Source organism: Antrostomus carolinensis, unplaced genomic scaffold (assembly GCF_000700745.2).
Source record: "Antrostomus carolinensis isolate BGI_N321 unplaced genomic scaffold, ASM70074v2 scaffold4061, whole genome shotgun sequence".
Lineage (NCBI taxonomy): Eukaryota > Metazoa > Chordata > Aves > Caprimulgiformes > Caprimulgidae > Antrostomus > Antrostomus carolinensis.
The window spans coordinates 42,787-55,057 of record NW_010296158.1 but is presented as its reverse complement, the minus strand read 5'-3'; the positions used below and the strand labels follow the sequence as shown (position 1 = coordinate 55,057).

Sequence of the window (12,271 nt, the reverse complement as noted above, 5' to 3'; positions counted from 1 at the left end):
ATGGAAGTAAAAACAAAAAGATTTTTGCTTGGTGTAAGTGAATGACCATGGTGAACAATACAGAACTGTCACATTTCTTAACTGGTGAACATTTTCATGCCATAGAAACATCAGATAAAGTACAGTCTGCACTTAGTTTGTCCTGAGAAAAGAAGAATCCAGGTTCCACATCTTGAAAAGCATGGTAAATACAGTATTAAAGCTATTAAACTTTCTTAGCTTAACTAAGGTTCTCCTCAGCTATCACGAAAAACAATTACAAAAATCTCCTTAATCTTTTTGTTATGTTTTACTTAAAAGCAAGCAAACAAAAAAGCACAGAACAGTTCTATAAAATCAACATTTTCATTTAAAATATTAAAGGACAAATATAAATGAAGGATGATGGCTGGGGACAGCTACATTACATTGTTAAACATTTAAGATTACTTCACTGAGCTGTCTGTCTTTTTCTTGAATCTTAAGCCCCTCATCCTTTAGCCATATGATAAGGAACAAAGAACTACAGTTCAAGCAGAGGCTAACTCTACTGTTTCCAAATAAAGACTTCTTATGAGAACAAATACACACCTCAAAACAAAATCATAAAAGATGCTGAAGCAATCCTAAATGTAACCAGCTCTTCCTCCATAGCTCTGGTTTTATTATGTAAACATATTCCAGTCAAATCTTTACAAACTATGTCAACAAATTTTCAACTATGTCAACAATTTCACCCTCCTTCCCCAGGAAAACTGTGCAAGGATAACTGTACACATGTCCAAGAAATAGAGGATGTCATTTTATTGGAGGTCCACAGGTAATTATATCACATTAGGGAGTGGAAGAATCTCATGGTATGGCACAACACAATACCTCACTCTAAACACTTAAACAGAAGGTTAAATGATATGCAACATGATCAGATCAGTAATTCTCCATCTTCTAGGCACCACTGATTAATTTAAAATAAACTTTAATAAATTGAAAAAATAATATAGTCCATTAATTTGTTTGTTGCACTGTCTTTAAATGAAACAGCACTTTGAAAGTCACAAATAAAAAAGCAGCACTTTCTCTTAATACCAACACCACTGTAACACATACTGTAGCGTGGCATGCAAATCCATATCTGTAGTCTTTTTTTTAATTAACAAATGGAATGGCAATTTTCTATTTCAAATATTAGTAGCATAACATGTAAGTGCAGATCATTCTGGCCACAAATGTGGTAAGCCTTAACAAGTGTGTATTACAAGAGCATAGAACACAGAGCATGACACTTACATCCAAGAATCTCTCTCTTTTGTACTGTACATGGTGTTTGTTACAGGCTGACTTCCAACTTGCTGTACCCAAGCTTCAGTAAACAAGATTATTGACCATTTCTGGTTTTGCTTAAAAAGAAAATGCAGTCACCATCAAAGCACAACCATTAACAACCTGGTCAAAAAATGCCATAGCTCCATTGAAAAAACAACTTGTCGTTTTAGTAGACTCCATTACGCAATTAAGTTTCCGTTATAGGCATGTTACGAAGTCTTACGGTGGTACTGCAGTGTCATTCCTGTTAAGTAGAGATTTGTATAGACCCAAGGAACAGTGTAATGTTCAAAAAAGCTGTTCAAACTGAGCTAAGCTTCACAAGACCACGTACTGAGTCTTCATGCAATGAATCCTGGCTGGCTAGACTCAGGACGTGCATTGTATGGCTGTGTGTAATAGGACTTCCACTTGGCAGCATCCCAGGGGGTGATGGAGCTTCGTCAGGAGTGAGAAACTGATGGCCTTCGTGTTCCTCTTTTAATGGTATCATGTCTGTCAAACCTGTATCTGATGTGAGATTTGGCATAGAAGATGGTGGTGTTGGTTGCCCTAGAGTTAGAGTTGCACAAGGCCCACTGATAGTAGTCTTTCCTGGTATAGGTAGCTCTTCACTAGTTATGCTTGGCTCACTCTGTAGAAGGGGGGTGGCAGCAGCCTGCAAAACGAATTTAGTGCTCTGAATGCACTGATCTTGGTCACACTGTAGAATGGAAGGGTGTCAAAATCATATAAGGCAAACAAAACAGAGAAAAAAAAGGAGAATATGAACAAAGAGATATGGAAAAGAATGGGATGTGAAGAGAAAAAAGAAAGCCATTAGTATCATTCCATGGTTAGCCACCCAAAAATCCCATTGCATGCTGCCCAGGAGAAAAAAAAAAAAGAAGCATGCATAACTGAGCCAGTGCTTTGGATACTATAAAAGTAAACTATGATAAGCATTTACAGTGTTCACTTAAGGGTTTTGTCAACCTCTAAAATAGTATTTTGTAAGTACTGTAATTCAAACGTTTTGCTTATTCTTGTTTGAAGCCATGTGAAAAGCCTAACTGTACAGTCTGTATGTAACTAACTGCATCGGGGACCTCAAAACCTCCCCGATTCCAGGTGAGGTTCCACACTACTCATTTTATCCTAGAGTAGCTAGCAGTTCAGAGAGAGGCCCAAAGGCATAATCCAAGCATCTTTCCAAGTTAAAAAATACTAGGTAAGTGTCTTTTTTTAATTGGTCTTCACATGTAGGAATTAAGGTGCTACAGAAGTTTTCCAGAACAAGAATTCCTTTGATGCAGGTGGTTTTATAAAGGTATAGCTGTCAATACAGCCTCTATGAGCAAAAATTTCTCCCCTCTCCCAATTAATACATTATATATACACACTAGAGAATATACTACACTATACTCAATACTCTAGAGGATGTGCAGAAATTAGATAGCACCACAAATACATTAATTTGATATCAAGTTTCATGATTTTTAGGCTGTTTCTTGATTAATTTAATCTTGACAACGTGAACAATCAAGGTACAGAACACAAGTTTTCTGGCAAGCACTTTCACAATAACAAGCCAAATTCAGCATTATATAAATCCAGTTAAGCTCAGTGAGCATTACCAGGAATGCTTTTGGCTCTACATAACTCCTAAGAACTGTTTATGTAAAATTATCATTCATTCCTTGAGATGGCAAGACAAGTAGGTGTTTTAATAATGTCCAGCTAGCTAAGCGTGTAGTAGACCTACTGCCAAATCAGGTTGCTTTAACACAACCTGGCATGATTTTTGAGAGCTTCCCAGGACAATATATATTTAACTAATAGCCTGATCAATTGTAACATCTGCAGGTTTTCAAAATCCTGTTAAATTCATTTGCCACATTACTATTCTGCTGTGCAAGAGAAGCACTACAGTCAATGAATACAACTATAAATCCAATGCAACAAGGAAAATTTGGAAGCAAGCAAGCAGAATAAAAAAACTGTATCCAGAGGCAAGACATGCCTGTTCACTGTTGTTATGTCAAGGATTCTGTTATAGCAATATGTTCTATGTTTTTACTGACTTCTTTGATCTATATCAAATTACTGAAAGACATTATAAATCCAACATCTGTTCAAGATATTCCCAATCATAACCACTGCTACTAACAGCAATTCCCTAAAACGTGCATTTGAGTTGAAACTCCACTGTGATAGACTCTGTGGAAACTTAGGGAAAGACTTTCACTTCCTTTACTGTAGAATGAAAACCATCACTATGAAAGCTTCCTCAGATATTTTTAGGTCCTCCAATTCCACCACTGATTAGCTCAATGATGGATGCATGCACATTACATTCAGAAAGTGTGCAAGCACACTACTTGGTCACAGTAGATAGGCAGTATTTTAAACATGTCTAAGTGGTTTAGGACTCCCAGGCCAACTACTTTTTGACAGGCAGAAGTTTGAGCCTTACTCGGTTATGTATTTTCCAATACTTATGCTTTCAGAAAGATAAATGCACTGACTTCCTGGTCCATAAATTGAGATAATATATGTTGCAAGCAATTTCCCCACCCCTCCAAAATGACAAACAGCCCCAGTCAAACAACCGAAGTGGTCCTGTATCATTTCAGAGGGATTACTCACAGACTTAAAGCCAAAACCTTGCATAAGTACCTTACTAAGAAGAAAACTGTCAGTGTCTTTTAAAGTCAAACTTTCAATTAATAATTCAGTGTGAATAACTAATTCTTGATTAATGTACTGTTATTCACGCCTGCTTATTTCAATTAATCTACAGTCCTTCAACCAACCTCACTATGCAGACCTTAAAAATCCGTTAACCGAATTTTCAAACTTCAAAAAGACCAACAAAATCCATCTTCTCTGAAAAGCAGTAGCCAAAGAGTATGCTAAATAACAAAGGAATGCCTATAACCACTGGGGTACTTTGAAAACAAACAATGTTAGCAGCTTATTGCTTTAGAGAAGTTTCAGCACTGATCTTCAAAAGGAAATCATTAATGTGTTGCAGGTAATACAAGCACACAGTTTTAAATTAGCTGAAGGTAATTTACTTGAACTCATTGTATAGTCTGAATTCATTTTCTTCTTACTGAACTCTAGTGCATTTCAACTGAATCAATATCGAAAAGACAAAGTAGCCTCATAAAACTCCACTAAACAGTGTTATAAAACTTTTTCAGGTGCTGTATATCTCTTCTTCATTTTCCATGCACCTGTCACTTCCCGAAAGCCTCTCCTCTTACTCAGATACATTTGAGGTTTTCTTTTTTTGTTCTATTTAACAGTGACCATCATGGAATATCTTAGGAAAATACAGGCTGTAAACAGCTTTCAAAAGTGACTAAAATGTGGTTCATACTAGAAAAGGTAGATGTTTTCAATGAAGCTCTCAAAAATATCTGATAAAACAACACACACTATACAGGTAGACTATTCTTGAATCTAAACAGCCAACGTAAAACTAAACAAGGAGATCAGACTTGTTTATAGGGCTGGCATGGTGGGGTTTTTTGATTCTTTATTTCATTCTTAACTAAACAAAATTCAGGGTCAAAACTCTTAACAACTATTAATCACATGAATTATTCAACATCAGCATTTCAAATGAAATAAAAAAAAGCCTATGACTGTAATAAAAAGGAAGCCAAGCACTGAAATCTAAGTAGCTAAAAATCTACTGTAGAAATCATTCCACCACTACAGAGGAACAGTAAACTCTGAAGGTAAGACAAGTTTAATAAGTTCTACAAGTACAGAAGTGCAATTATATATATGCATAGAAATTTTTAGCCATCTCTGTATTTATTTTCACATCAAAAGGCACAAATTAAAGAAAATTAGACAAAACCTAAAATTCTGTGTTTATTTCACAAATAATAAATACAAACAACTAAGGAAACAATATTTTTGATTTTTTTTCTGAAGAAAATCTGATATTTTCTAAGTTACACAAAACATGTACGTTAACATAGCTGTTGTACATGGCAATATATTTTTCACATTTCTAATGCCAAAGTCAGAGATTATTTACCCTGAATTTAAAATTAACTTTGTTAAAATTTTTCTAAACATTGGTAACATTAAAGAATTGTTACAGTTCTGAGAAAAGAAGGTTGAATTATCTCAGCATCTGTGAATAAAGTACAAACAACAAAAAGTTTGGAGGAGACTGGCAGCACTGAATGACAGTGCTATGAAGTAACAGAAAGGATGTTGAAATACCACACGAGACTGATACAATAGATGGGTAAAGAGTGGAGGGATGGAGTCGCATACTGTTCCCAACAGCTGTAGGATGATTTCACACACAAAATCATGGCATTGCAGATACTGTGCAACAACTGAGCCACAAAAAACACCAAGTTAATGGCTCCACTGGCAAGCAGTACAGTGCACCAGGAGTAGATGTATGAAGAGAAACGCTTCTGAAGACAAAGGGGAAACTATACCCGTTCCAGGGATTTTACTTCAGACTAGCTACTGCTTGTTCTTATGGACTGAATGTCCATGAATGGTTACAGCATGTTGGGTGCATTTCAGGAGCACATCTTCTGAAAGAATCTAGTTCACGTGCCCTGATACAGCTCTGTGATGTGAATGAAATGCAGTAAATATGCACTATCAAAAGGATTGCTTCTAAAACATACCTCAATCTAAAGCAAAATGCTGAAGTTGATTACTGCACATGTCCTTAACCCATTTTAACTGTGAAGTAAAATGCTTTAAAGAAAATCCTCTGTCAACCTTGACTGTAGTAATGTCGACTTGATAAGAGCCCTAAGCTCCATTTTCAGCAATGATAAATTATATTTGTGAAGCATGACAGTAAATATTCAAGGAAACACACTCTCAAAACTCTCAGGATAGTGGGGCTCCTATCCTTTCCAATCCCTGTACTGTCACAGTAGAAATATTTACTCCTAATAATGAGAGTACGAAAAGAAAAGGAGAACATACGCTAGGATTGTCAGAGTTAATGTTCTCTGGATCAGTTGGATTCCTGTTTCCAGAGCAGTGCAAGAAATACTGATGTGAACATTTGGGAGAGGATTTTGCTGCACATCTCACTGGTAACCAATGTTGTGCATGCACCACTATGGTTCCTACGATTTTCAGTGGTATGTTAAGTAAGAAAATTAACACTCTAACTAAAGAATTTGTATCCAGAAAAGGAAAGGGAGAACTGTAAATAAGGGAATTTGGCACACAAGGAACTGCCCAAGCACTGGAGATGCCTAGAATGCAGAAGTACAAGCAAATTTCTTAAAAACAAAGACATAAACCTGTCCTGACACAGAGGCAGACAGAAATAAAATCTCTTATTTTATAAGGCATTAGAGAATCCCTAGAGACATCACAATAAAAATAAAGCAAACTAATTCCTCTTAAAAAAGTGCATGAAGTGAGATGGATTCTGTGTTTCTTCATAATGGATTACTAAAGAATAAAATAGCCTGTACCAAAACCCAAGAATCAACTCAGGCTTTTAAGAGAAAGCTAAGTACTCCAGAAGTGCAGATCAAGGTAATGGTAGCTGATGGGTTTATGGTGAAATAAGGACTTTTTTCAGAACACAAAGAAAATAAACCTTAAAATTAAAGAGAAAGGAAGAATACAATACAGAGAAAATTATAATTTCATAATGGGAGAGATACTGTGTTTCATGCAAAAAATTCTTAAGAACAAGAAGAGAGATACTTGGGCAGTCAAACTCATGAAGAGCTTGTAAAAATAATCAGCAAGAAAATGCAACAGGGAAATACTTTGGAAATATCAGATCTACAGATCATTAGCTCCAAGTGACCATTCTTGTCACTTGGATAAGGATATTAATATGTTGGCTAAGGAATTCACCAGAATAATTCTAAATTATTTTGGAAAAGATATTAAAAACACTGGGAATGTACCAGGAAAAAAATAATTATGTGCTTCCAACCTTCAAAAAAGTAAATAAAACTTCAGTTCTTAGTAAAATAAAGGAGATATTAAGGAAAGAAAAAGAGAAAAAGCTTTTTTATAAAGATCTAGGGGAAAAAAAAAACCAAACATAGTATGGGTCTGTGAAGCACTGATTATAGCAACAACCCTGACTTTCTGACATTGTGACAAACTGAGTCACTAGCACAAGTAGGGTAGCTACTACATGAAATATTAAAAGTCTCAAAGGCAACATTACCACAAAAGCTGTTAAATACAAAAATAGTGCCCCACAAATGGTATCCTGAAGAGATAATGTATTGCACTGAAAACAAGTGTCTGGCAAGTTTGTACTTAGCCTGATATTTATTTTGAGGTTAAATGCAAAGATGATGTTATGCTAAAAGATGTATTGAAATAAATGAAAGCAGAATATAATACTAAGCAACCTAAAGGGATTTAAAGAATGACCAGAGGCTAGTTGGGCAAGGCACAAGAATTCTAATTAGAAAGACACAAGTCACTGAGTAAAAGATTTGAGAGAAGGGAAGAGAAGGAAGGGAAAAGAGGGAAGGGAAAGAATAAGAGAAGACAAGTGTGAGAGAAGATGCTTGTTATAAATCTTCCTTTAATATCAATGGGCAGGAGAGACATTTTAGCACAATATATGGATTAAGTAGTATAGTGTCTAGACATTAAGATTCAATGTAGACATAAGATGATGTAATGCATTCTGGAATAAAATCCAGGGAGACACACCATAAAGGTGCACTGGAACACACTTTTGATTTCTAATAAATTATTTCCTGTACTCAGAAGAGTTAAACTTGCTAACATAGTGCAGTTATCTCCGATTATGTATAAATGGCTAAACCTCTGCCATTTAGAAAGTATTTATGGACTAAGTCTATGATCTACACATACTTTTCAGCCAAGGAATTTCACTTTGCTTGTCGTTATCTGAAACCATAATAATACAAGCTGCAGTACCAGATACATCCCCTTCAAACTAGCCAGCTCACTGTTGCCCACCTGCCTCAGCTCCAAGAAAGTGTTTTTCATTTTATGCCACTGCTTTTTTTTTTTTCAAAGATGCAACCTTCCAGAAGGGAAGACTGAATCGTATTCCATCTTTTGCATAACCTTTGTCAGTGAGGACATGAGGTAAAAAGGAACCCTTTACTTCCACAAAGACTTTCTCTCTGCTGTTTTGCCTGCACTGGAGTCCTGGGCTTGATCTAGTCTGTTATTTAAATCATCAGTCACCAAAGGAAATTTTGGTGTTTGCATCTGAACTTCTAGCAAGAAGGATTCTAGAGAATCTTGCAGATATTCTTCCTCTTAAAAAAAACAACAAACAAACAAACAAACAAACCCCCAAAACAATAAAAAAGCCTAACAGGATGCTGCATGCCTTGTTATACTTCTACCATAAAGCATACTCCACTGCCTTTCACTCAAGAAGTTTCATCAGTCTGTTTCAGGGGAGAACAAGGGAATGGCTGGTGTTCCCAGCACTCCTGTTCCCAAACTTCCTCAGAAGAAACTAAGATTGTGTACTGGAAAGAAAGCTGAGAGAAACAGATAATGTAAAGCCTGGAAAAGTACTGGGGGATACTTAATGGGGAAAAAAGTTTAAATAGAATGATTTAATTTTACTTGATTATTCCTGTCTAAATTTAAATTGGAACAGGAAATCTGATAACTGAACAGAATGGCTGAAAACAACTAAGCTAGCAGCAAGGTAAATTAATTTAGAAAGTTCTTTTCTAAAAAAAGAAAGTCTGTTGTGCAGATGAGACTGAGATCTTAACTGTGAAAGAGATAAATCAGTTTTGTTGTTTGCTGCTTTATGAGATAGGAGAGATAGGAACCTGAAAGTAGGTACTGAGTCTACTGAGAAGAGCAAAAATGAACACAGAAAAAGGGAAATGTGAAACAAGAACAAATCAGAGGTAAAGTTGTGTCCCACTGCATTGTTGCCAGCAGGAAATGCATTTATACTTTCTTATGCTTCAAACAACTCAGGAAAGAATGCAAGATTTTTAAACAGGAAAGAGAAAATAGTGCTAGAGACTGGGAAGCTAAACAGGTCTTTAACAGTCTGCAACAAAACTCAAGGGAGGACTTTCAATGCTGATAGCCAGCTGCCACTAGAAGCCAATTGGTCTTCAATATAGACCAGGAATAATACCTGAGAAAGATGGCTCACAGTCTTAAAGATATTTGTCCATACCAAAGACAACCGATTACACTTTTCAAGCTTTTTCTGAGAGCTCATTTTCAGGAATGAAAGCTGGACATACCTAAGTGACTCTGATAACTGTCAGAGAACTGTTAAAGAACTCAAAGCTTTAGCAGTGTGATATTCTAGGATATAAGAAGTTCAAATCCTTGAAGAATTTGTGTATTACGGGTATTACACTCTACAATAATAACAGTTACCTGTTTGACTTAAAGTAAAACCATAGCAAATTTTTCCATTTCTAGAGACAAATTTGCTTAATTTTCTATCAAACTGGCACAAGATTTTCTCATTAATATCTAGTAATAATCATAGTGTCTTCTTACAATGCAAGTATAAATCTTAAACTGTTAAGGTAACTTAATGCCAGGGACTTACTGTGGGTTAATGATCCTCAAAAATAAGAAGCCTTGACAGAGTCAGAAAGTTTAAGTAATCCCTGAAAGATCTCAAGCTATTTCTAAAGTTTGCTTTCTGGCTTGGACTGGTGTTTTTTGTGGTTTTGTTCTGTTTTGTTTTTTTCTTACCCCCTTCTCTCTTTTCAGAGTTAATTTTTTATTTTTTTAGTAACATTTGCATGGAGGATTACTTTGTTCTGCACAACTGCACCTCACAGAAGATTCAGTTAATACTGTGTCTCTAATAAAATTTCTCATTAAGGAGACTAACAAATCTATTTAAACCTCAAAATAATTAGTAAAAACAGCTTAGGAACTACAGCAAAATTTTTATACCAGTTTATCAGTGAAACTAAAACTAATCTGTCTGGGAAGAGTGAGTCTTTTCTTCTTTTGTTCAAAAGAAAGGCTGAATTATGTCAGAAGGCCTTGTGGCCTCCTCTTTTTTTGGCAGAGGGAGGGTGTTCATGGCTTCTTTGACAAAGTCTTAGAACCCACATAATATGAAGATATGTGGATAAAAATTCAGAAATAGGCACACAGGTAAGATGCTTGCCTTTGGAAGCTTGCCTTCCTGTTATTCTCTTCTTGGCACTGGAAATCCTATCTTCCATTATGATAGCCAATGCTACCAGCAAAAAACAAAATAAAAACTATTGGCACAGTTTCAAAAGCTTTTGTTGTAACAATCCAGTTGCCATTTTTTGTTCATTGGAAGTTCAGTGTCCTCCTGCTCTTTCTTCATCACACTTCTTCCCTAGAAACTCCTCTTTGTTCATCTTTGCTTTTTAAAACACATTAGTCTATGCAAACCGGAGTGTACAAGCAAAGAAGGAAACAGAGCATGAAGAAAGTGCCATACAAAATAACAATTAGCTGGAAAATGATGAACCAGAGCAAGTCCATGATACTTGAATATTCCAGTTCAAAACACAGCAGCTGTCAACAGTACAAGTCAAAATGCAAGTATATTCAATAATTCAAGTGTAGAAAAGCCTCTTTTTTAGAATCCATGAGCAATAACTATTACTCTGTGTGAAACATACATTAAAAAGAGCCTTGAGTCTTTTTTCTTTACTGTTAATAAACAAGTCATTCCACCCAGAGTGTCAGCTGTATCCAGTTAGTTATTACTTGATTAGTTCACATGAAAGTGGAGAAGGAAAACATTCACAGGAATCTTGATGAACAACACTATGGGATGATTCCTACCATGTTGCTCTGAGACTGTGTGGCCCCGTACATAGTAATGCCATTTGATGGTCCTGCTAATTGTGGTGTATCTGGTTGTATAAATCCTCTTCTGTCAATTAAGCTATGGAATTATCAAAATAAAGAAAAGGAGTTAGAGATATTTCTGATCAATAACTACCTCCTCTCAGTAAAGAGAAAAAATTTCTGTCATACAACAGAACTTAATGCCTCACCAACACCTTCAAATGTCCCCGTTTATTCAACTGAAGTACAAGACTTCATTTCAACTCATCAGCAAGGTAGTTATTTCCTTTTAATACTACCCGCCATATAGTCATATGTACTGCTGCTTTTCTGGATTTTAATTACAGACAAAAGATTTAGAAGTTCACCAGCAGATACCACAAACCCAAGAGTTTTAAACCACAGGTATGAAAACAAATTACAAAACTCACTAGTGCACTTTGAATCAGTATCTACTTTGAAAGTTCTTTTGTTATTAAGTTTCCATACCTCAAAATTAAAGCTACAATCACAAAATTAAGAAAGAAAGAAAGAAAGGACATTTTGTTTAGACAGCTTATCTGCCAGGTGTTTCGTAACAGCTAGCTAACACTGCTCATAGTGCTCCACTATTCTTACTGAAGTGATGCACTCATAGATGGAAATAAGAAATTTTAAGAAAACGTTTTGTGGAGAAATTAATAAAAATAAGTAAAAAAAATCTACATAAGATTATAAAAAAATAAATAGAATTGAATCATTTGACCTAGCTAAAGATTTTGCTAAAATTCCACATAATTTTACTCTCAATTTGAGAACTACAAACTGCACTTAGGTTCTGGTAGTTAATACTCATAAAAAGCTGAATCTAGAGACTGAAGTTCTATATTCTCCATGTGTATTAGCTCATATCACTTCCATACAAAAAACGCCCAAAAAACTTTTCAACTGTCGATACTTCAATACATTAAAAAGTTGGGTTTTTTGGTTTTGTTTTGGTTTTGTTTGTTTGTTTGTTTGTTTTATTATATGTAGTTTTCAATTATAGTTCCATAAATTTTTAATCATAGGCCAAAATATGTTTTTTCCTTAGACCTGAACAACATTACTTCCCACCTGGATAACTAAAAATTTTACCACATGATATAAAATTTTAACTGGAGCATTCATAGTTCCTGTTCTTAAGACATAACGCCAGGAATGC

General features: G+C 35.4%; 1 protein-coding gene across 1 annotated transcript in view; it reads right to left on the bottom strand.

The window, feature by feature from the left end:
- Positions 1-745: 745 nt before the first annotated feature.
- Positions 746-12,271, bottom strand: part of ZDHHC14 (zDHHC palmitoyltransferase 14) — a gene marked incomplete at its 5' end in the record, with an annotated part of 49,805 nt that continues 38,279 nt past the window's right edge. The window contains 2 exons of the mRNA XM_029087521.1: positions 746-2,005; positions 11,083-11,185. Coding sequence (XP_028943354.1) covers positions 1,604-2,005; positions 11,083-11,185 — 505 coding nt within the window. The remainder of the gene's footprint in view (positions 2,006-11,082; positions 11,186-12,271) is intronic.